Genomic DNA, 15,870 nt, shown 5'->3' on the forward strand with positions numbered 1-15,870 from the left:
AGAACATCAGGGCAAACTTCAGTCAAGGTTTTGCATCACCACGAAGCAAAGCTTGAGTATGGGTGATCTTGTAGGGAAAAAAACCTCAGCATTTGATACAGGATTTTTCACACAGTTGAATACAGCATATCCAGTTGCCTTGATATTGCCTGAGCACTGTTGGACCCTTGTGCATTATTCATTCCGTGTTCCACGACAGCAGTTGCAACTTCATCAGCTTTTTTTAGGAATAATCCATTTGCACCCTCATCTTGACCTTACTGCTAAAGATCTTCTATTTTAAAATTGTAAAATCATTTTTCTAAGATTTGTTATTGTCATTGATCCTTTTCTCCTATTCTTCTAACACCAAAATTCTCAATCACGTCATTAGCTTTACCACGTTGTTGATAGTAAAACTTGACTAGCAACACACGTTCCAGTAAGGCGAGATCCATAGCACTTCGATCTTATCAGAATGACGCAAATCTGTTTTGATCTTCTTTATATCCACCAACTTGTCAGGAGATTATGCAAATATCATGCACTTATAGTGCCAAATATATCCCCTGGTGGCATAATTTTGTGCTATTTTTATATTCCTTAAATTAAAAAACCCATGTTCCAGAGTGTACTTACACAAAGTTTCATTCAATTTCATCCAATACATTTTTCACTACAGGGCTCTGAACACCTCCACTTTAATTATGGCCACCTTGTTTATAAACTGATGTTAATGAAATCATTGTCAAAATGAATATCAGGTCGCAATGTCACATGTTGCATAACTTCTGTCCTTACCTGGTTCTGTATGTTTTAGATCTTTTCTATATGCTGACAACAGCTGGGTTTGAATAAGGCCCTGATTTTCATTGGACTGTGTTGAACATCTTGTCATTCTAGAAGCTGCTTTAAGCTTGCACATATACCTATGAAATTCAGTATACAGCATTTTTTTTATTTGTTCCAAAATTACCTGATATTTTTTATTAGTATGATATGCCAGGCCTGATTTGTGCTCCTTTCTCCCAGTGTCTTGATTGTCCAACATAACACATATTTGCAGAACATTTTCTGAACACCTAGCCTCTGGAGAGGTGAATGAAGTTGTTTGGATGACTAAGCATCAATGAGATTTTTTTCCATAGGTGTGAAGGCAATTTAGAGGTTTTTTACTGTTTTAATATACTCTATCTGTGTTTTTTGATGCATGGTAAAGTGACAGCACCTTTTATAGTCCATGTTTTGTTGTATGTTGGTGTGAATCTTGTACATGTAGAATGTGATCAACAGTTATAGATTTTAGTAGCCATTCTTTACAAACACTTCTCTTAGATAATCCATTTCTCTTATAGTGTAGCAGTTATATTGTAGTGTATTTATTAGAATTTTTTGAATTTTAATGTAAAATAAGGGTTTAAGACGAGGATGCACATTATTTCAACTCTTATTCATCATCTAGTCATGTAGCTTCTGTCTTGTTCATATACGGGGTGAACCAAAAGTTGCACACACCATAAAATAAATTTGAATTTTTCAATATTAGTGAGAAACTTTATAGAACTAAATTGCTACAAACCGTATCTTTAAAAGGTAAAAATAACATTATTAAAGCAAATGTTCAAAATGACTGTCTCATTCTTGAACTCAGGCATGATCTTTTTTCTTTTTTTTTTACCAAATTTGAGTAATTCCGACTGTTCTGATTGCTTCAGTGATGTTCATCAATTGTGTGAGGATTATTTTTATACACCTTACCTTTCAGGTAACCCCATAAGAAGAAATCTGGTGACCTTGTGGGCCAAAGTCCTTTAGAAATCAGTCTGTCATCAAAATACTCTTGCAAAAATTGCATTGTTTCATTTGATGTATGATGCAATGCTGCGAACCACACTACAATCCAATTTTCAGAGAATGCAAGGACATTTCATGAAAAACACGAGCAGTTTCTGATTATCAAATTCTATTATTTTGGCTATTGATGTATCCACGTAGGTGGAACCATGCTTCGTCATTGAATAAAACATTGTTCATCTCATGAACTCTATTTTCTTCAACAAATGATCGAAACCACCTACAGCACACAATACATTTTTTCTTATCCGGTGGCTTCAATTCTTCCTGAACTGAGTGAATGCAGTATGGACAAAACTCCAGTGGTTTAGTAGCTCTCCGAGTGCAGCGTTACAACAAACCTGTCTGTGCAGAGAGTTTTCTAAGACTCTTTTAAGGTGAATGTTGCAACACATTGTGTACCACAGTCGCAACTTGGCTTCATCTTTGATGTGCACAACTTTTGGATAACCATACATATGTATTCCTGATGATGACCTTGATATAGTTCTAAATGTTGAGTGTTATTTTCTTAATTGAAAGTGAAGTAATTGTGCTAACGTGTTTTTGTCTCCATAAATTCTACACAACGAATGCTGACCACCCAGTAACTTTGAAAGAAAGAATATATATTTTTAATAAAACATCTTGCCCACTCTGTTCCATATCTTAAACTCTTCTTCATCCAGGGGGGGGGGGTATCAGTACTTGATGTTTAGCATATCCACTCTCCAGGCAAAAGGTTGCTCTGCAATTCTCACATTCACAGAAATTCTTCTGTAATTCTTACATGGAAACTATCAGAATTCTACTCCAATCATCTGAAATTCAACCTGCTGATCAGGACTTCTCAATTAGCATAGCCACTGCAAAACTTCTATGCCTTCATGTTTGAACAGAAATGTTCAAATATGAAGGTATAGAAGTTTGAGGTTAAGAAAAATTGTGGAAGAGAAACCTGAAGAAAAACAAGTTCAAGTTGAATTCAGGCCAAATAGAGCTTATCAAGATCAGATTTTCGCTTTATGGCAAATAGTTGAGAAGTCTTATAGAGCTGGAAAAGGGATATGACATGGTGCCCATAAAAAAGCTTTACAAAACACTACAATTATGTGGAATAAATGGAATATTATACAGAAAAGTTATTTGATGTCAAATCAGAGGTAAGATATGGATACACGTTGATTGATTCTGCCAAAGAGGCATGTGGTGAAGTTGTCTGTAAGGATAAAAAAATCAGAACTCCCTGGTGGACACAGGAAGTTAAAGAGGCAGTGAAGGAAAAGAAGAAAGCATATCAAAAGTTCCTGTCAAATAAGTCAGCTTGTGCTCTTAGAGAATATAGAGACAAATGCAAGAATGCTAAACACTGTGTAAAACTAGCTAAACAAAAGTCATGGAGGACTTTGGCAAGTATATAGAAAATAAATATCAAGAAGGTGGCAAAATATTCTAGAGGTTGTTGAAGAAGCTTAGAAATGGAGGAAAGAGTGCTGTAAAAGGAGTTAGAGATGATAAAGGTGACATGAAAACGGGAGAAAAAGATATCCTTGAAATATGGAGTAATTACTTTGAAAAACTGCTAAATGAAACAAGCAGTGGTGACAGCACAGTGGTAAAAAACACTGACCAGGCATGCAGTCAGGAATACATATCCATACTTGAAGTAGAAAAAGCCATCAAAGGCTTGAAATGTGGAAAGGCAGCAGGAGTAGATGATATTCGACCAGAAATGCTGAAGTATGGTGGTATAAGAGTCTTACAGTGGCTGCACTGCATAGTTCAGAAAGCCTGGACAGACAGACGAATTCCCAATGATTGGAGTAGAGCTCCATAGTACCCATATATAAAAAGGGAAATAAAACTGAATGTGAGAATTACAGAGGTATTTCTCTACTGAGTGTTCTTGGCAAGATCTATGTAAGTATACTTTAGAAACGGTTGAGAAGAATTGTGGAAGAAAAGCTTGGTAAAGAACAAGCTGGATTCAGGCCAAATAGAGGCTGTCAGGATCAGATTTTAACTTTACGATAAATAGTCGAGAAATCATGGGAATATAACAGAGATCTGTTTAAGTTTTGTCAATTTGGAAAAGGCATATGACAAGGTGCCAAGAGAGAAGCTATTCAATACGCTACAGTTATATGGTGTCCATAGGGCATTATATCAAGCAATACTTAGTCTTTATTTAAGTTGTAAGTCAGCAGTTAGAATTGAAGGACGTACAGGAAGATGGTTTAATGTTAAATCTGGTGTGAGACAAGGATGTACATTATCCCCTCTGTTATTCGTCATCTATATGGATCACATTATGAAGGAAAGTGGTATTAAACATGATATCAAAATTGAAGATGTTAATGTCAGCTCTTTGCTTTATGCGGATGATGTTATACTTCTAAATAAATCCGCTACAAGTCTGCAAGATTCTCTGACTAAATTGAATCGCTGTTGTAATAGATATGGTATGAAGGTCAGCAATAAAAAGACAAAGACAATGAAAATAGGCAGAATCATTGAAAATGTCAACTGTGTTGTGAATGGAGAACCTGTGGAACAAGTGAAACATTTCAGCTACTTAGGCACGATTTTTACTGAAGATGGTAAATTAAATATAGAAATAGACAACGGAATCAGCAAAGCTGGTATGGTAGGAAGTTAATTGAATAAATTCATATGGAATAAGAGAGAAATTAGTCGGAAAACTAAATTAGCCGTATAGACAGTGTTCAAACCAGTTTTAACTTATGGATCCGAGAGCTGAGTCAGAAGTAAAACACTTGACCAAAGACTAGAGACCGCAGATATGAGAGTCCTGAGAAAGATTATAGATGTGAACAGATGGCATCAATGGCAATATCATATTAAAAACGAGGATATTAGGAAAGAACTTGACATTGTCAACATCCAGGAATGCATTAGCAGAGCTAATCTCAGGTGGTATGGTCACTTAAACAGAATGGGTGAAGAAAGATTAGCAAAACAAGTGTTCTCTGCCAGGTTGGCAGGAAAACAACCCTGAGGAAGACCGAGATATAGGTGGATGGATACGGTACAAAGTGCCTTAGACGATAGAAATATAAATATAATCTTAATTATGCAGTGCTGTTATAGTAGTTTGAATATCCCTTCAGGATGCATATCAGGAAATCGATGATGTTATTATTATTAATCTTGTTCCAGTTTACTGTCATCTAAATAAGGCTGAAAACTAGAATGAGATATTAATAGCCACTTTAAAATATACAACAAGGAAGAAATATATGTATAACCAGAGAACAGTTTCTCATCATTATTTATGATGTGGTCTCTGTCAACAAGCTTTGAGAACATTATGTTAAAAACTTTATTAAAATTGATATGTTTTGCTATAAGCAAATGACTCTGCTCAACAGTGATGCTTTAACATGATGAACAACATTGGTGCTGAAATGAGAGTGAATTTTAATTGGGCTAGATGTGGTAAAAGCTTATGATTTAATTTGTGTGTGTGTGTGTTTAAAAGATAACTAATATAAAGGGTTTTATAAGATACATGACAAAAAAATTTACCAATATATAACAGAAGAGCGATGAACGAGTGGAATGGGCTGCCAGAGGTGGTCATGATTGCTTTGTCAGCAAATGTTTTTAAGGAAAGATGTATTATGTGAATAATAGTCATTGTTTTCTTCCTAAGATAAGTCTTTAAGTTCCATAGAGGTTTCTGTATAATAATAAAACATTGTGATAATGTCCAGTACTCTTGGGCAAGATCTTTTGCTGGGGGTGAAAATATCTACCGATTGCAATAATTGGCCACCTTTTGAAAAACCACATACCTTAGTGCTTGGTCAGAAATATATTGGTAGAGTATTCAAAGAGGAATACTTTCCCAATAAGGACATTTAAAAAATAAACATATGATTTGGCCATCACTGGGATCATTCCCGTTACCAAGTAGTATATTTTTTCTACTGCAGATAATTATATATGAAATACAACTCCACCTTCACAGGCATTTTATTTACAGGTGCAGTTCTTGGAGACTTTTGCTTTGTCATTGTTGTGGTTCACAAGGATGCCATGTGGCTTGCATGCAGAAAACTGTTTCTAAAAATACATGGGAGTGCCTTCAGTGTAGCAGCATTACTCAGCAAAGTGAGTTGTTGTTTAAAATGCTTTATGAAAAACGATTTTTTTTTAACATATCTTAATTTTAGTTCTACATTTCACTTGAAAATGTGTTAAGATATATAAAAAAAAAAAAAGTACCAAAAATCATTTCATAAATCATAAGCCCCTCAATGTCTGCACTTGATTTTTCTGCATAGTTATGTACTTCTGTCAATAGTTTTTTTCCAGATTAGTTTTATTTATTAAGATTCATTGCGAGAAATTGATTTTGTTCTCTAAGCACTGCTGTGTTAATCTGCCTAGATATTAGTCTTTTCCTGCCATCAAATGCTTGTATTGATAATGGTTCCTTCCTCTCACATTCTATTTAAGCAATCATGCCAGCTTAAATTACCTTTGCTCACATATTCTTGGGTCAGATTCTGAAAAATGTCAAGTTCTTTTCTTCATTAGGTGTTTTGTAAAATGTGTAAATGTATAAAATTTATTTCATCTATTTGTGTGTGTGTAAGTCAATTCTGTACTTGGCTGAGTGGATTTTGTTCCAATTTTTGTTTCAGTTGGACAAGCACAAAGGGACAACATGTCTCAGGATATGTTCTAATAATGTCATTTTGGCTAATGGAATTTAATAAAATTTTAGATATGATATATATATATATACATAAGACTGTTAATACAGTTCAGTTCCTGTTTTTACCGATCTAAGTAGATCAGTTTTATTGGCAAAATGATTCGAATTAATATTAATACTTCTGTGTGGTTTGGATGAAATTCAAGGAAACTGTATTTTTAAAATCAGATTTGGATCATTTAGAATGCAGAAATATGTCTTCAGTGCATATGCCCAAAATTAGTTGATTGTCTTAAACACGACTTTAACTTTCATACACTTATTAGAGTTTTATGAAATCGTTACCATTTGATTGACTTTTTTTGAATAATATCAATTTGTGGCATCATTGAGTTTCACAAAAAAACATAGAATTGTTGATAATCAAAAATTCAACTCTGAATAGTTTCAACAGTATTTTAACAGTTAAGGAGACTTGCTACTGCAGTCTCTCTCTCTCTCTATATATATATATCCCACTGTCATGTAATTCATCATACCATGCCTTAAATGCATTCACCCTTTGTACATCTGGAGGAAAACCAAACTCACAGCCACTGGTTAATTCAGTGTTGTGATTAGGCCACTATCTAATCACAGCAGTGATTAGATAGTGGCCTAAAGTTTAAGAAAGAAAAATCTTGATATTTTTCTTCAAAATGGGGTTGAAGTTGGGAAACATGTTATGAGGAAGAGAAGCAGGTTCAATGTGTTTGCAGTTATACTGAAAAGGGATGTTGATCAGATGTTACTCTTCTTTTAACAGGCCCAACAGAAAGTGGAGGAATGATATTTGCCAGTTCACTGGAGCAGTGACCACGGAAGTACCTGTAGAAGAAACATAGAATTGAAAATTGCATCTGTGAGATAGGCTGAAGTGAGTTGTGAGGGAAGAGTCATCTATGAGTCAAATTGCTTTCCTCTGGATAGCATCAAGACATTTTTAAGGAGGTTTTAGTGTGTGTGAACTGTATTTTATGTATGGGTGGATTTGGGATTTATATAGGGTTAGTAGTTGGGTGGAATGCAAAATGGCTTCTTGAACAGGGAAAAAAAAAGCTTAGTTTTTTTAGAGGCTATGGAAATAGTTGATGTGGTGGTGTGTTTATGCCAAGAGAGGCTGGAGGTAAATGCCACTAAGGGAGGGAAGGGGGGGGGGTCATACTGCCTGGTGATTTGTGTGTTACTGAGTATAAAGGAAGGTGAGCTGAGATCCCTTTTCTGAGAGAAAAGGCAATACTGCATTTTGTGGCACTGAGAGTGACCAGATTAATATTGCTCCACTTCAGGATGGTATATGGAGATCGATGGTTGCAGATGATCTTGGGATGTCTGAGAAGTGCATGATTTGTCAAAAAATTATGAGTTTTGCATACTGTCTTTGCCAAAGCTGTGGATAGAATTAGTGATGATTGAGATTAGGTTGTTTATGTATAGGAGAACTGGAGCCTTGAGTCACTCCTTCATGGCAAAACTCTTAAGAGTGTCAACATGACATTTGGTGAACAACCCGAGAGAGAAAGCTGGCAATCATTACAGAAGATGTAGGTAGGCTGAAGCAAAGCAGTTTGCAAAGAAAGCAGATCTGGAAGCCAAACATGATCAAAAACCCTGAAAATCTCAATGGTGAGAGCTAGGCACATGCCATCTAAAGGTTTGGAGAAAGCAGAAATCAGTGGTTTCTGTATAGGCAAGCAACTGTCAGCATTGGGTACACGGTCAACTAGGCGATGGTCATTGGACTATGGACAACTGGACGATAGCCAAGTGGGTTCTGGACATCTGGGTGACAAAATAATATATCAAATATGCAATGCAAATAAAATTTTTATTTTGATCTTCTTCTCCCATAGTCCTAAATGAACCGTTGGGTCATTCATGGCTGGTAGGTGATACTCTTTGCTAGTCTCCTCCAGTCATCTCGGTCTCTTGTTCTTGATGTCAGTTGAGAAAGGGAGGAATTTTTCCATTTTTTGATGTTATCAGTCCATTTTAATCTAGGTCGGCCCCTAACCCTTGATCCCGGAACGATTCCTTCTAGGGTTTGCTTTGGAATGCCATTAGCCCTCTCCACATGTCCAAACCATTTCATCTGTCTTCTTCTGATGACTGTCAGAATATTTTCCCTTTTTCTCCCATCTATTGAGTCAATCAGTTTCAAACATTTTCATTGGTTTCGTGAGTGGTATAGGGATATTCTCAAAAGTCTTCTGTAAGTTTTCATTTCGAAAGACAGGAGTCTCCTCTCATCTTCCCTCAATAAAGTCCAGGCCTCACAACCATACAAGAGGATAGAATTCACCAAGGTGTCAATTAGTCTTAGTCTGGTTGTGATTGCTATTCTGTTATCTCCCTACAATGGTTTTAACTTCTGTAGGGCCACAGTTGCCTTAGCAATTTGGTATTTAATGTCGGTTTTTGAACGACCATCTTGACTCAACGTGCTTCCTAGATAAGTGAACTTCTTTACATTCTCAATTTGCTTATTGCCAATTTGTATCTTTAAGAATTCAATGTCTGATTTTGAGGTTATCATTGTTTTTGTTTTTTGTAGGTTTATGTATAATCCATATTTTTTTAATGCTCCGAAAACACAGCTGGTTATCTCTTGTAATTCTTCTTCACTTTCTGCCAGAAGGTCAATATCGTCAGCGAAACGTAAGTTATTTATTCTTAGTCTGCCAACTACTATTCCAGTGTCATATTCATAAAAAGCTTCATCTATGACATATTCCAGAAAACAATTAAAAAGAGGGGACAAGATGCATCCCTGTCTTACCCCCACCCCCCGTTCTGCCCGGAACGATTCACTGCTGTAATTTTTAATTTCAATTCTCATATCAGATGAGGAATAAAGAGATTTAATAATGCATGATTTTGTTGTCAATACCACAAATGGGAGATAATCCTTGCCGATGTCTGTTCCAATTTTGGCATTCCAATCACCCTGTACAATTAAAAGGTCCTTTCTATTGTACTTAATGCAATTATGGTCAACTTAATGTAGCAACAATCACTCTGGTGATTGTTACATTAAGTTGACCATAAAACTCCTCTACTTCAGAGTCCTCCTGATCTGTGGTTGGGGCATAGACCTGTATGATGGTGATATTGAGTGGTTTTCCTCTCAGGCGGACTAGAGCAATTCTGCTATTAATAGGGTTGAATTCCATGACAGAATTTTGTGATGATTTGTGTATCAAAAACCCGACACCTTCCTTTCCACTGCAGTCACATCCAGAGTAAAAAAGCAAATGTCCTTCATCTGTTGTTAGCTCTCCGGTTTTGGACCATCGAATTTCACAAAGTCCCATAACAGTCAATTTATATCTTTTTATTTCGTGTTGTAGTAATTTGAGTTGACCTGATTGTAGTAGAGTCCTAATATTCCAAGTTCCGGTCATTAAATGGTTGCAGAGTCTGAATCTGGATCCAGTTTTTCCATTATTTTTGTCAGTGATAGTGGAAGCGCCAGTCGCTAACTTTGAATTGCCACTCCTGGAGCTGCTGCCAAATGGAAACGCGGACCTTGTTGAACCGGGCGACGTCCGAGCCGGCATGGTGTGCTGTGTTAAATCCTTCACCATGAATGTCTAATGGGCAGTAAATTAAGACAGATGGTGCCAATCTCTTCTTCTGTCTTCGCCTGCTAGCATTTAGCTGGGCATAGTGGGATGGCCTGCACGCCTTGGGAGGCCCTACCAGGAGTAATGATACTCCCGATGTGCTTCGCCCATCCCGCCCAGGGCCCACCCCGCTGACACGGTGAGGCAGCATAGCATGACTTGGGGGGGGGGGGGTTGATCTACTACCCGGTAAATTTAAATAATATTTTTGAGAAACAAGTTAAAAGAACGGTCTAAACATAAAATTTGAAAAATCTTGCTTATAATTAAGTTTATTTTTATTGTGTAGAATTACAAAATTGTATAGAAGTTATATTGAAATTTCCCATGCAAAAAATGAGTCAGCTAGTTAATAAATATTTTCGTTTATATCATATATCAAAATTTGTAGGATATTTAAGAAAGAGATGGTTAAAAAAAGTGGTCTGAAAATGATTTAAAAATGGAAAGGTATAATTGAACAGTATTAAAATGAAGAAAAAATAGTTTTTTAATTAATTTATTAATATTTTGTAATTAACAAACATATTTACACATGTTACATATATACATTAAAAAAAGTATATGAAATTCAAAACAAAATTTTTAATTTAAATTTTATTAAAAGACCATCATCATCATCATCATCATCAAATTCCTGCCATGTACCCTCAAGGGGTGTACAGGATATGACAGTACTACATGAAAAAATTACATCATTACTAACTTCCTATCTACAATTTTCCTCCAAATCAGTCTGTTACTTGTCAAGACGCCAACATTATCAGATCTTATATTTCTATCGTCTAAGGCACTTTGTACCGTATCAATCCACCTATATCTTGGTCTTCCTCTGGGTCGTTTTCCTGCCAACCTGGCAGAGAACACTTGTTTTGCTAATCTTTCCTCTCCCATTCTATTTAAGTGACCATACCATCTGAGATTAGCTCTGCTAACGCATTCCTGGATGCTGACAATGTCAAGTTCTTTCCTAATATCCTCATTTTTAATATGATATTGCCATTGATGCCATCTGTTCACGCTTCTAATCTTTCTCAGGACTCTCATATCTGCGGTCTCTAGTCTTTGGTCAAGTGTTTTACTTCTGACCCAGCTCTCAGATCCATAAGTTAAAATTGGTTTGAACACAGTCTTGTATACAGCTAATTTAGTGTTCTGACTAATTTCTTTCTTATTCCATATGAATTTATTCAATTGACTTCCCACGATACCAGCTTTGCTGATTCTGTTGTCTATTTCTATATTTAGTTTACCATCTTCAGTAAAAATTGTGCCTAAGTAGCTGAAATGTTTTACTTGTTCCACAGGTTCTCCATTCACAACACAGTTGACATTTTCAATGATTCTGCCTATTTTCATTGTCTTTGTCTTTTTATTGCTGACCTTCATACCATATCTATTACAACAGCTATTCAATTTAGTCAGAGAATCTTGCAGACTTGTAGCGGATTTATTTAGAAGTATAACATCATCCGCATAAAGCAAAGAGCTGACATTAACATCTCCAATTTTGATATCAGGTTTAATACCACATTCCTTCATAATGTGATCCATATAGATAATGAATAACAGAGGGGATAATGTACATCCTTGTCTCACACCAGATTTAACATTAAACCATCTTCCTGTACTTCCTTCAATTCTAACTGCTGACTCACAACTCAAATAAAGACTAAGTATTGCTTGATATAATGCCCCATTGACACCATATAACTGCAGCGTATTGAATAGATTCTCTCTTGGTACCTTGTCATATGCCTTTTCCAAATCGACAAAACTTAAATAGAGATCTTTGTTATATTCCCATGCTTTCTCGACTATTTGTCGTAAAGTGAAGATCTGATCCTGACAGCCTCTATTTGGTCTGAATCCAGCTTGTTCTTCACCAAGCTTTTCTTCCACAATTCTTCTCAACCGTTTCTCAAGTATACTTGCATAGATCTTGCCAGGAACACTCAGTAGGGAAATACCTCTGTAATTTTCACATTCAGTTTTATTTCCCTTTTTATATATGGGTACTATGAGAGCTCTACTCCAATCATCGGGAATTCGTCCCTCTGTCCAGGCTTTCTGAACTATGCAGTGCAACCACTGTAAGACTCTTATACCACCATACTTCAGCATTTCTGGTCGAATATCATCTACTCCTGCTGCCTTTCCACATTTCAAGCCTTTGATGGCTTTTTCTACTTCAAGTATAGATATGTATTCCTGACTGCATGCCTGGTCAGTGTTTTTTATCACTGTGCTGTCATCACTGCTTGTTTCATTTAGCAGTTTTTCAAAGTAATTACTCCATACTTCAAGGATATCTTTTTCTCCTGTTTTCATTTCACCTTTATCATCTCTAATTCCTTTTACAGCACTCTTTCCTCCATTCCTAAGCTTCTTCAACAACCTCCAGAATATTTTGCCACCTTCTTGATATTTATTTTCTATATTCTTGCCAAAGTCCTCCCATGACTTTTGTTTAGCTAGTTTTACACACTGTTTAGCTTTCTTACATTTGTCTCTGTATTCTGTAAGAGTAAAAGCTGACTTATTTGCCAGGAACTTTTGATATGCTTTCTTCTTTTCCTTCACTGCCTCTTTAACTTCCTGTGTCCACCAGGGAGTTCTGATTTTTTTATCTTTGCACACAACCTCACCACATGCCTCTCTGGCAGAATCAATCAATGTTTCCTTCAGAGTTTGCCACTGAATCTCCAAGGTTTGATTCCTGTTCTCAAATTCTTTCATTTTCTTTTCAATAATATTTCTGTATTTTAGTCTACAGTTTACATCTGAGAGCTGCTCAACTTTTATTCGCTTTAAAACTTTCTTACATGTTATTCTTTTCAATATGAAATTCAATTTTATCCTGCTCAAGACTAAATAGTGATCACTTCCAATTTCAAATCCTCTGTACACTCTGGTGTCCTGCACCAGGGAGAAAACATCACTATCAACAATAACATAGTCAATGAGACTTTTCTTATTCCTAGCCTCTTCTCTCCATGTGAATTTGTGCACATTTTTATGTTGGAACATGGTGTTAGTAATAACCAGTCCATGTCCTGAGCAGAAACCCAACAGATATTTGCCATTATTATTAGCTTTGCTCTTTTCTCCAAATTTTCCCAAAATATTTTTGTATGTCTCACAATCATTTCCTACTCTACTATTTAGATCCCCAACAAGGACCAACTTTTCCTTTTTCATTGTGTCAGTTGCTTTTTCTAAAGCCTCAAAAAATTCCTCCACTTCTACCTTAGTAGAACCTTCTGTGGGACCATAGGCACAAATAAGTCTCATTGTCCAGTTCCCCATTCTCATATTTGCCCACATTACTCTACTTGAGACTGACTGCCATTCAAGAAGATTAGCCTCGTATTTTGTGTTGAATACTATGGCTACTCCTTCTTTTCCTTGATTGTTATTGCCTGAATATAACATTTTGTATTTATTGCTCAGAAAGATCTCACCAGTTTTGGTCTTTTTTGTTTCAGTCACCCCTATTATGTCGATCTGGTACTTATCTAATTCCTCAGCTAGCTCCATTTCTTTGCCATTCAGGCTTCTTACGTTGATAGTACCGATCTTTAACTCTGGTGATGTTGAGTTGGGGTTTGTTTTCAGATTTGTTCCAGTAGCTGACTTTTCGCTGTTCGCCCTGGTTCCCTGGCGAAAACAACGGGGGCCTTGTTTAACAGGGCGACGCCCCAGCCGGCATGAAATTTTGTCATGTTGTACCATCATTTTTTATTTTGGTTTAACCAATAAGAATACAATTTGGTCGGCTAAATCCCAAATTGCCAGCCCATCCTCGTTCGTTCAGTATCAAAGTAGATACCCAACAGGGTGCACCACGAGAAGGTGAGGATTGGACATTAGGTCAGAAGCCCTGGTCGGTTCTCCGCATTCCTTTAAAGGCTATGTGGAGGTCTCCTCTCAGTTATACAGCTTTGACCCTTAAGCACCCCCTATTAAAAGACCATACGATTTAATGATAAAAAATACATAGAAATAAAAAATTCTATGCCTTACATCGAGAATGACTACAGACACAGAACTTTCAAAGAAGCAGCTGTGGTGCTACGCACAGGCAATAATTTAAATAGAAATCAAGGTGCTATTCTTAAAGACGTGGAAAAATCTCATCAATTCTCTCAATTTAACAGAACTACAATATGCGAAAAACTACACAACACGTGGTCATGTACCAGATTCTGACTGAAGCATTTGAACGCATGCTCGCCATCAAACACTAATTATCAAATGTAACGGCCTAGCAGTTACTAAAGTGTATGTTTTTCATGTAACTTGATGCATTTGTTTTCACACCAGTATAGCCTTGAAAATGCTAGACAGTGGCTAGTGAAACTTGTTGGCTCTTTGTATTTTTTATCATTAAATTGTATGGTCTTTTAGCAATAAAAGTTCTTAATTTTAATACATTAGACCAAATATGAACAATTTAAGTTCATTAAATTTATTAATTCATGTTATAGTTAAATGAAATACCATGTAAATATTCTCTTATATTTTCCCTATTGTTTGCTTTCGAAGAACTGGTTTTAAATAAGAATTTGTTTTTGAAGAACTTAACATGAATCTAAAATAAGTGTATGAGAGTGAATCATTTTCAAAAATGAGTTAGAAGTATTTCTAAGCTTCATTGCGTTCTTTGGGAATTTATCTTTTGTGCTGTTATTTAGTTCAATAAGCATTCGTAAGATATTTTGACTTTCATTAAACAATCAAGACTAGTTTTTTATTACATTGTTTCCAATATTTGTGTCAATGTTACATTTACAACTTGCAAAGAGCAACTGTAAGTAAATAAAAAAGTATGTATTTAAAATTTATAATCTTAATCATATGCTATTGTTTTTTAAGCACTTGGCATATTTATATGTAACATCTAAATTAATTTAAATAAATTTTAAACTCTTGATTATCTGTTAAATGAAACAAATTGCTAAGTACAATTATTATTATGAAACTTTTATTTGTGTCTCAACAAGTGAAAAATAGTACTGAAAAAATTCTTAATTATATCAATAGTGAAAACTTTTTTTTATTTTTATATGTATATTTCTTGCTTCTATTCTTCAGAAATGGATAATTCAAGAATATTAAGTCAAAGAGACAAGGAAAAATATGCTTGGAATGGGTATCTTTATGATAAAGACGAGATTAATAAGAAAGGTTCGATTCAATTTTGGCAACGTGAAAGTAAAAACAAAGGATGCAAAGGTAGAATCTGGACAAGTGTCAGTGATAGATCATTAATTTCTGAAAAACAGGAACACACTTGTAGCAGTTCTGGAAATGCTACAAGTGTTTATATGATACGTGAAATGTGGCCATTACTTGATCCCAAAAATATAAATGTCAATTATGAAATTGCCATTCATCAAGCTTTACGTATAGTATTTTCTCAAGCTAACATAAATGGTTGCTTTTTTGATTCGTGCAAAATCTTAAGCATTTAGCTTCATGCAATCTTTTAACCAGATACAATTCTGATGTGCAATTCTTTTTAAATTCAAAAGTGATAACTTCACTTGCTTTCGTTCCAGAATGAGATATTATTTATGTTATTTCTAAACTTGAGAATCATTTATCCAGTGAATTAGAACCCAATTAAATTGTAATATATATTGATTTTTAATTGACCATGATTGATAAACATCTAATACCGACAAGTTTCGCAGACTGGGG

The 15,870-nt window shown here is 35.5% G+C and overlaps 1 protein-coding gene across 3 annotated transcripts in view; it reads left to right on the plus strand.

Moving 5' to 3' along the window:
- The window catches only part of LOC150105073 (uncharacterized), a 162,282-nt gene that overhangs the window by 116,956 nt on the left and 29,456 nt on the right, over window positions 1-15,870 (plus strand). For all 3 annotated transcript variants that reach the window (XM_090396130.1, XM_090396131.1, XM_090396129.1), the window contains exon 9: window positions 5,822-5,949. In XM_090396130.1, the coding sequence (XP_090252256.1) occupies window positions 5,822-5,949 (128 nt within the window). The remainder of the gene's footprint in view (window positions 1-5,821; window positions 5,950-15,870) is intronic.

The sequence above is a fragment of the Typopeltis vanoorti genome, chromosome 7 (assembly GCF_054136105.1).
Source record: "Typopeltis vanoorti isolate ZY-2024b chromosome 7, IOZ_Tvanoo_1.0, whole genome shotgun sequence".
NCBI classification, from domain to species: Eukaryota; Metazoa; Arthropoda; class Arachnida; order Uropygi; family Thelyphonidae; genus Typopeltis; species Typopeltis vanoorti.